The sequence below is a fragment of the Alnus glutinosa genome, chromosome 5 (genome assembly GCF_958979055.1).
Source record: "Alnus glutinosa chromosome 5, dhAlnGlut1.1, whole genome shotgun sequence".
Lineage (NCBI taxonomy): Eukaryota > Viridiplantae > Streptophyta > Magnoliopsida > Fagales > Betulaceae > Alnus > Alnus glutinosa.
In genome coordinates this window covers 2669611-2680093 of record NC_084890.1, presented here as the reverse complement: position 1 = coordinate 2680093, position 10483 = coordinate 2669611, and the positions used below count along the sequence as shown (strand labels likewise).

The 10483-nt window shown below is 37.0% G+C and overlaps 1 protein-coding gene across 2 annotated transcripts; it reads right to left on the bottom strand.

The window, feature by feature from the left end:
• Positions 1 to 2326: 2326 nt before the first annotated feature.
• Positions 2327 to 10114, bottom strand: LOC133868358 (tRNA wybutosine-synthesizing protein 2/3/4). 2 transcript variants are annotated; one of them, XM_062305231.1, is made up of 10 exons: positions 9293 to 10114; positions 8347 to 8746; positions 6995 to 8176; positions 6676 to 6805; positions 5579 to 5814; positions 5028 to 5163; positions 4196 to 4272; positions 3218 to 3324; positions 3001 to 3132; positions 2327 to 2895 (listed from the first exon to the last, which is right to left on the bottom strand). In XM_062305231.1, exons 1-9 carry the CDS (start codon positions 10023 to 10025, stop codon positions 3026 to 3028), a joined length of 3108 nt encoding a protein of 1035 aa, XP_062161215.1. In that variant the 5' UTR covers positions 10026 to 10114; the 3' UTR covers positions 2327 to 2895; positions 3001 to 3025. The 2 variants fall into 2 exon arrangements, with proteins under 2 accessions (XP_062161215.1, XP_062161214.1); XM_062305230.1 differs by having other exon boundaries at positions 2327 to 3132.
• Positions 10115 to 10483: the final 369 nt, after the last annotated feature.

Sequence of the window (10483 nt, the reverse complement as noted above, 5' to 3'; positions counted from 1 at the left end):
ATTTATCTATAATAAAAGCTTTTTCCTTGAAATTATTATTAATTATATGATTATATCAATGGGAGATGAGAAGCACTTGTCCCTAGGACTAGTATAATATAAACGAAAGCAATGCCGTTGTCCCCTTCTTCATTAGCACATTATTTACCTTGATTAAAGAAGGGAAATGTTTGATGGGGGACACTCATTCATCTCCCATCACCCATTTATAATAAAAAATTAATTTTTTAATTAAAAAAGGCTCACAGGGGACGGATGAGTGTCCCCTGTGTAGCAAGCCTCATTAAAGAATGATTTGATTAAGCAATTCAGCAAGGGTCTCGTGAGCCGTACGTGATGAATCTGACCCATATAACAATCACACGCCACTTACATACTTGCCTCTTTAATAGGCTAAATTTAAGGAAAATGTTAAATTTACAACACCAATACAACAACCCCTCACATGAAGGTGGGCCCCACACACTGTGATCCACCCTCATGTAAAGGGTTGTTGTGATGGTATAGTGTAAGAATCAAATCCCTAAATTTAAAGAGTTTTCTTCGACTCTAGAAAAACTGTCCTTAGTTTAGAATATAATGGATAATCATCCGATTTAAGATAGTAATCTTCAACAATTTTGTTGTTGAGATTGTTAGTAATTTAATCAGTAAATATGAGAGAGCATCTATAAAACGTAAACGTCCAAAAAAATTTAAAGTAACCTTTTCACCTATTCAGACAGATGAACCCTATAAAAATTCTATCACATTTGATGTTTGATTATTAGCAATTTAAAAAACAAATTGTTAGAATTCGGACCCCCGACTTGGAGGCGCACGAGGAGTCGAGGAATGATAAGCCAAGCTTCATATATGTATACATAGGACTATTCCTATTCCTGACCAAAAAGAAAAATATATTAACTATAAGAATATGCAAATTATTGATCATTCTATTTCTAAACGAATAAAAAAAATAAAATATATCAAATATAGATAAACCTACATAAACGTACACGGATAGTAAAATAGCCCTTTATAGCATCTTTGTTATCCCAATGAATATATTATTATAAAAATAAAAAAAAGGGAATAATATACTAATATATATATATATATATATATATATATATATATATATATATATATATATATATATGGACCATGGTAAGGCAAACCCCAGCATATTACGAGTTTATATACCATTGAGGGTCAAGTATAGTTAAAATCACCGACACCATTCTCTCTTTCTTTTCAAGTGGGTACCACCAAAAGCAGCAGACAAATCATACCCATGTCCGTATCTTAAAAGATCCAACACTGTCCTTTTTATAGTCAAAATGTCCTGCAAAAGATAGTGTCTCTAATAGACTTTTGACTCATTGTAATAGTGCATATAAAAAAAAAAAAAAAAAATAAGAAGAAGAAGAAAGAAGAAGAAGCTCATTGTAATAATGGTACTATCATTATTAGTAGAACCATGTTTTCTTTTAAATTAAGTTTGAGAAGAATGATTAAAATTGACGCTAGTTTTTCGATTGCATGATTACCGTATGCATTTTTGGATTACGTGACTCTCATAAATTTAATAAAGAAGAGTAATGTTAAAAATTATATTTTTATCCTACATTGTTGACGTAGGATAAATTATTGTTAATAAATAAATAAATAAATAAATAAAATCAAATGTTAATTAAAACTATCAAGTCAATATTGTAAGATAATTGTAAAATAAAAATATAATATATACTATTACTTGTTGATAAATGGTGATGTTAGAAGTACTAAAACTTTTATTATAAATCTTTTATAAGTTGATGTGACGGTCACATGTGGACATCAGCCATTAAGAATTTATTTGTCAAATTTTTTTCATTCATTTTTTTACTCATATTGTGTCATAGGGCACTTTTGTGGATTGTTACGTGAGTTCTCACCTACTAATTTCCCGTGCATTTTGCCCGATACTTCCATCAACATTTTACAATATGTCTATACGATTTCAACTCAAAAATTTTTCCTTCTTAATTATATTCATCGTATAAATTGACATTCCTTTCGGTTCAAACTAAACCAAGTTATTCACATAAATGAAGCCAAGTATGCCCTCGAGCCCATTTAATAACAAGGGAATTCCGGTTACAAATTATATCCAAAAAAGTAATGAGAAGGGTACTACAACTTTCTATGCGACACACTTATTATATCAGTCACTACAATATAGACAGCCATATATCAGTTTACATAACAATTATCACATTTACAAACTGGCATAGCAATCTATGTGACACATACCAAACCATTCACTAAAATGTAAACTATCACGTAAAACACTGCATGACAATTTTATAAAATGCGGATTCCCATATAATTTTGTAAGCGCTCGTAGTAAAAGTTATAGTAACCAAATCAAAGAACAAATACTTGGGGACTTAATAAGACAAACTTTGCATTAATGCTGCCCCGTATGGGTGTCGATTGCATGCGTTAATCAGGTGTCATTAGTGTACAGTTGGAAAGTACCATCCACCCCCACCGCTTTCTTTTTCTCCTGGCCCAATTCCCACATTGATCTATAAAAAATGCTAATAAAATTATACCCACTTACCCAGCAATTTGATTCAAGACTTCTACAAAGCATTCCATACGACTTACGCTGGCCTACTGGATCAATGGGACCCCATGCAATTGCGGGTTTTTAATGCTCCTGCTACACGACTAAAGAAAAAGGATCCAACAATCTGGCCAGTAAATGTGAGAAGACCCCACTTTACCCAAGCAGAAGGGCCGGCTGCATGAGACCTGCTCTGGTAAGTGACCCCATAGAAGTTCTCACATATGTTGTCCGAATTATTAGCAATCCGAGCAGCAAAATTGCTGGGAATCAAAGAAAAAAATGCTGCTGCTACAGTGCTACGTTAAGTACAACAACAAAGGTAAATCAGCTCGGGGCCATGCACGTGACAGAACTCAAAAACCATAACTTTAAGCTTCATAAGCAGAAGCTTAATTTGTTACCTTCAATAAACATAAGGTTTAAGTGCTATCTTTGAGTCTCTTTGCATCTCACATCAACAACAAGGTGGCGGATGTGCGGGGCATACCACTTCACCCTCTCCACATGGTCTATTGAAACTTCCCAACAATGACCTGCGAAGCAGAAAAGAGCAATTTTAGACATCCTTAGTATTACTTCCTAGGTGTTATATCCAAGCATTAGCCACAAAAGGAATACCTTCAGATCTAGCCATTTCAGATACTGATTTCAAAACATGTTCCGTCCACAAACCCTCCTCTGAGTCTTTCACATTCCCATGCACATGTAATATCCCACCCTCACTCCTGCGTTGTTAGTATTAATATTAGAAAGAAAGAAGACGGTCAAAAGAAATAGGGACTCTAAAAATGAACCTGACCTGCTCATGCATTTGAATCTACCATTTAGGCTTAAAATTGGGAGAAAAAATGCTGACAGAAAGTTTTCTACAACTTTATATCCAGTTAACTTGAGAGAACTCATGCTTCACATAACCAAGCAGAAACAGTGAAGGTTATATTCCAATCATCAAAGCAGAACTGCTGCTTAAGACATTTAATAATAGCGAATTTCCAAAATCCAGATGCTACAATGGGATATATGTAGCTTGAGAGATAGCTTCCACTTACTAGGTTACCCTGATGAGTTGATGAATTTTTTTTTTTTTAATAAGTAGATACAAATTAACTCTGCATGGACACGCTAATTAGAAATCAGATGTTGTAGATGGTAAGAGACACGAAGGCATCGTAAGGAACCTTTTTAACTGAGAAAAGGCACCTTATCTTACTAAGTACACTAACACCCTGTAGATTTGTCTTTCCTTTCCAACTTTTGATTCACAATTTTGTCCCATTTGGAGATATGCTTATTGTGATAAATTGTACGCTAAAATAAATTTCAAAACTTCAGTGCCACATTAAAAGGCACACTTTCAGCCAATCTCAGATACCATATGTATTGAGAACAAAAGTAAATGCAAAAATAATTATTGTCTAAAAAAAACACAAAGCAACAATAAGGAACAAGTAATTGGGTAGTGGGGGGAACCATATATAGAATTTTGAAACACTTCCTGGAAGTTTAAGACATTTAAAAAAAAAAAAAAAAAACGATAGAAAAAAAAAATTATAAAAACAAGTTGTTAAAGGGGACCATATATGAGTTGGTAATTACCTTAATGCCCTTACAGCAGTTGCCCAGCTGCCCTCACTTGTTGGAAGGAGACCAAGACAAACTCGATTAGCAACACCCTGTCAGCAAACAATCAAAAGGAATCAATTGTAGCAGCACATCCTGTTGCAAATGAAATGCATATTTTTATGGCAAATTTTTCCTTCCAAACCACTGTAAAATACCAGCCAATACAGATAAATCATTTCATCTGTATTCTATCAAGAGGTATAGAAAGGATGGTATCACAAACTGTTTTCAACCAGGCCACAAAAGGTTTCAACCATCAACAATTGGAAGGGAGCTTCTAAATCTAAATAGAAGAATGCAGAAATAAATACATTCAACTGACACCTGAGAGGAATTCCTTGGGCCTTAGCTCAGGTGGCAATCATAGGTCTTGCCTTAAAAGAAATAATTATATATATATATATATATATATTTAAAAAAAAGAAAAGAAGGGAAAAGCAGCATCTAGGTAAAATAATGTCTTCGAAATTAATTTCAAAAATCAAGCATTTATATATGGTACGGTCACTACATCCAGCTCTCATCAAATATTGTACAGGAAAGCTGACAGGAAATTATCTATTGATCAGCCATGGCCTTCACGTGCACAGTCCATATAAACAATCTTGTGTGCCAATGTTCTGTCAGTTAAGATTTTCCTATTTATAATCCCAGTAGAAGAAATTTTTTGACATACTTGAAATAACCTAATAGGAGTTTAAGCATGAATTCGTGAAGAATATGGTTCCAATTATTTGGATAAACAGTTGCCGCAGCATGAGTATTTTTATTAACCAATACAAAAAAAGTCAGTTGCTGAGCATACTTTAGGTGCCGTAATACGGTTATCTCCTTCAAGTATAATACAACGATCAGACACAGAATTGGCTTGTAGATTATGCTGCAGTGCATCAATGGCATTGGGATTCCATTCACAAGCATAAACAAGTTTTGCATTTGCCCTGGTCAAGCAAGGAGAGCGATCAGTGAACCAGAAGAGTACGAATAATCAAACAGTTGAATTGCTTCTATGAGAGTAGACAATTAGAAAGCTTCACATACCATCATTTATTGGGTTTTAACTCAAGGCGTATTCTGAGCCAAAATTCCAGCCCACAAATATGCAATAGTAATTCTATGTTAAATTATCCCTTTTTTTTAGTAAAACTGATTTATAAATTATTTATTCTCCAGGATAAATTCCTATCTTAGAGGACATCATGATAAGTTTGAAATTTGATTACATGTCCTATCCCTGGTTGTATGGTGCCTAATTTTCATTCTCCTTATTTTGAATAAACTCATATCACAATTGATGAAAATAATTTTGACTAATAAACTACTCCTTTAGTGAATCTAAAGATGATTACAACACACCTGACAAGAAACGGCAGCACAAAATATCCAATTCCGGCAAACAAATCAACAATAACCTCATCTTTACAGTCTAGACGGGCCATACGAAGCTTCTCAGAAAGATTGCCCCAGGAGAACATACACTTTGTAGCATTGAAAGAATAGAGAATTCCATTTTCGCGATGATCAACCCAACCATTATCTCCAACTAGAATCTCCAAAGTACTGTCCCTTGTACCAGTTGGTGCAACTCGGCCCTAGAAAATACCAGCAAATTCATGTAATTATTGTATGAGAAAAACCTAATTCGCTACAAAGCAAAGACAAGTACAGAAAAACCTTCTGGCGAGTGAAATACAGAGGAGACTTCTGCAATTCACTCTGACTGAACATGCAATGCAGTTTTATAGCTTCCAGTTATTTTTATTATAGATACTACCTGCTAGGAAAACAATGCGTAGCCCCTTTTCCAGAAAGAGGAATATAGCTAATTAGCTGAGGTTGAAAACTAGTAGCCCATCAGTCAGAACTTATTAAATAATTAGTCTCAACCAATAACTAATGAGCCAAAATTCTCCTTGATAGAAACCAAACAAAAAAAACTTAGTTTTGTTTGTCTAGCAGGTAATAATTCAACATAAGAGTTTAATGCATCATCAGAAACTCAAAAACTAATGAACAATTTGAAGAATACTCTATAACTTGAACACCTCCAAGATGATTCAGAACAACCTAAAAGAAATATAAATAATTAAACATAAAAAAGTCATGCCATGACAATGCCCCATGTTGAAAGGATCTATACCGATAATCTGAATGGATGATGATGCATCCAACCTTGTGGACAGAATATTTTTATTCTAAGAGGAGAATCAAATTTCTGTTGTTTGCTTTTACAGCATTTTTCGAAATATTTATTACATGCAAATCAAATTTAATAGATGCCCAAATCCTTCGTATTAAGTTTAGTTTACTTTTAGATGTGCACCGTGGTTCAAGGAACCAAAACATGGACTACATTCAATAGACACAAGAGAATGCTTTTTGAGACAGAATGAAGAAAGCAGGGATCAACCAGCAATATACCAGTTTATATGCAATTCAAGCATATAGCTTACCTGGCGAGCAAGACGACGAGCATTAAGTGATTTGGCAACAATAGGCCAAAGCTCAGCCCCAATTGTGTCCCATACTAGATCCTTGAAGGATGTGACTGGAAGCACAACAATATCACCAAGTCGCTCCCATCTGAAAAGGCCAATAGAATTTAATGAATCACACTATAGTACATGGGCACTGTATCCAAGAGCCAAAAAGTGCCAACACAGCTTTCATCTAGACAAGGTTCTAACTGAAGAAAGTGACAAATAAACTCCCAATTCTTATTACTGAAGCTGACAGGAAAACAATAAAAAAACAAAGTAATGAAGCACAAACCTTGTGGGTAGCTCCTCTAACAGTTGTTCTGAAAGGTCTTTATGCTTTATCAAAGAGGCCACAGCCTCATTCATTACTTTCAAGGGAGACTTCACCACTCTTTTGACTTCAACTACCTCATCTACCAGCTTCATGGCACCACACTCCTTTAAAAGATTCAAGGCTTCCAAACAAGATACCTCATCTAACAAAAGCCCTTTTCCAGTAAATGGTTTAGATAGATGACGGTCGCTGTAACCTTCAAATTCATCTGACGAATGATGCTTCCTTTCATGAAATACACCACAAAAGTTTTTGGTCACAGGGAAACAAATGTGTATTCCATCCTCCCAAGAATAGACCTTCCTCTCAAGATCTAACCATCCAAATTTTTTCAATATGTCCTTCCCTAATTTTGCATGTTTCTTTTCAAGTTGTAGAACCCAATGTGAATGATTCCCGTTCGCTCCAGGTAATTCACTCTCAGAGTTCAAGCCAGGAGCTTCCGTTAAAGTCTCTGCATTTTCAACTCTTTGAGGTTGGAAATCATTCTTTTCTCCTGTCTTCTCATTATTTCCATGGGTATCATGCATTTGTCTAATTTTAGAAGGCACAAGATTGTCATTTATAGATATCAAGGGTAGTAAGTTGATTTTCACTGGCTCACTAAACTTTGTTCCAAATGCATAACAAGATGCCCCACCACCGATCATAACAAGATCATCACCAAAGATATTGGCTGTACTTCGCACAAACAAATCTTTTCCGACAGAATCAAGTGTCACATGCTTCCACATGCGGAGCCGCAAATCAAGTAATGCCAACTCTTGACAATGTTGTCGGACTGGACAACCACCAATAACCCCAAGATAATTTTTGTACACGAACATTGAGTGGGAAAACCTAGCTTGTGGACTTCTTCCTGCAGTCTTTTCCTTCTTCCATTGACATGTTTGAACGTCAAAACTATACAAGTCTCCAAGTGCTTTCTCACCATCGTACCCTCCAAACATAAATAGCCGAGAGCCATATGCCACCATTGAGTGAGAATGACGGGCGCACGGCCATTCCCCGCCAACCAGTAACTCTTTCCACTGCAGGTTAACTGTGTCAAGGACATGAAAGGATGAAGAGATTGAATCATTGTTAAGTCCACCAAATAAATATATCTTTGAGCCTACAACAGCTGCTGCATGCCTATGCCTGTGTAGCAAACATATAGATTTAGAAGAGATAGATCAATGTTTTCCAACTAGACATTACCAAATAGATGTTACACTTTAAGACAATAGTTAAGAGAAAACACCATTATGGCAAAATGAACACAACGAGATGAAACTACGATAGAAGCATCAGCGCACAAAAGGCCTCACCTGGGAGGAAAAACACTGCCAATACATCCTGCTAATCTCCAATCGCTTTTTGCTGTATTTAGGACCCATACATCATCTAGAATATTCACAGGATCGGCCCTGCCTCCAATAACAAACACGCAATCTCCAGCCAAAGAACAAGTGTGGCCTAAACGTGGAGTTGGACTGCCATCCAGATTAATCACTTTTAAAGTGCCAGAAAATGGATTAAGCAGTAAAGATTCGCTTCTTCTTGCATGCCTTCCCATGCCTCCAAAACCACCAAATACCATAACTTTGTTCTCGTCTTTGTCATCGAGTACACAAGATGAGTGACCCCAAAGGAAAAGCTTCTCCACAGGTTCACCAACAATCACCATTGGAACAACAGACAGACTACAACCCAAACCTCCCACCGTCCCTGCCAATGATTCAAAGTCTCAGACTCTTCCTTCACATTAAAAGGAAAGGTCTCCTGCAATCAAACATATATTAGCATGTAATGCTTACATCCACACATATTCACTAAGATACACATCATCTTGAATAAAACCTATATAGTCCTCATCACATTGAACTTCACAATACCAACCGAGCATCAAGAATGCACTATACCTGTTGATGCCAAACGCATTATGTTTCTTAGTCTCATTCTTATTACTTCAATAAACACGATGAGCAACATCAACATATTCGTTCATGATCAAGTAACAACCTTTAATCACGAGCTCCAATAGAACAACGCCGAACTACCACGTAAATTGGGGAGAAATTGACAACTAAACAGTACTAATTGTAGTCAAAGCATTTCATCAGCTTTTCTGATTCAATTGCTTTAACCTAAACTCTCATACATATCCATCACTATCATCAGCAAATATGTTAAAATAACGGTTAAGTAATTAAATTAACAATTTCTCATCAGTTTAAGACAATTGATAATTTATCCTAATATCAATCAGATTACCCAAATGCGTCTCGCCATCTCTTTCTTCCACGTGAGCGCCCCCGCCACACATCGAGCCGTTCCCGTCACTCAATGCCGCATCCACCGCCGTCCGATCGCCGCCGTCGCACTCTGAAAACCCATCGCTCCGCTGCAAAGCACGAAAAAACCCTTCGGTTCGCTTCCTATTAGCCTCCATCTTCTCATTCGCCACGCCGACGAGGTACCGGACAAACTCGGGCGAGACCATGACTGTATCGGTGGTCCCCAGCGGCACCTCCAGCCGAATCGAGCACCGAATCGCCACGATCACGCGCTTGCCCGCGCTTGTAATACCGGACTCTCTGAACCCGGAGGATATGGCTATGGAGACCAATGACTGAGCCGAAGATAGGTCTTTGCACTCGACGGCTATGATGAGCGGCTCGAACCTGAGGACGAGTTCGGATTCCGGTTGCTGAGTCGACTCGGTAGGGAAGAGGAGGGAGAGGACCGAGTCGGGATCGGCCGGGTCGTGGGAGACGAAGAGCCAAGCACCGCCTCGGGCTTTTTTGTTGAGAGTGGTGGAGTGTTTGGGCTGGGCTAGAATAGAGACACGGCCGGAGCAGGAGCTGGTGGTAAAGTAGGAGGGGTGGTGGTTGAGGGTATTGAGGAGGGGGATGATGGGAGCGTCCAACGTGCCCTTCGGTGACTTGTCAGCGTCGACTGAGCCCAGTGACGCTAGCGTCGCCGCCTTTCTCTTCTCGAACTCCATTCTGCGATTGTGCCTTCGCGGCAAAACCCTCTAAAACCTCTTCTGAGACTTGCCCAGAAGGAGAGAGTGGGTTGGGCCTGAAACAGGCTAGGAGTCATGGGCCCATGTTCTAATTATCTCTGGTATTTTTAATTTAAAAAGTGTTTTATATTTTAAATTGATTGTGAACTATTTTAAAAAACATAATTTTTTTAATTTTTTAACGATTTGTGAATTCGACATGAACTTAATATAAAATTAATTATAATTTTATACATATGTCTCGGCAATATTCAAACTTGATAATTAATATACATCATTTTGGATTGATAATTTTTTTACATAATTCGCGAACTTCACTCGAAATTAGTGGATTTGGATGAAGAATCTTACTTATTTAATTAAATGAGTTGGATTAGACTTTACCTTATGAAAAATGCTATTTACACTACACCCACACAATAATGGTACAATAGCCC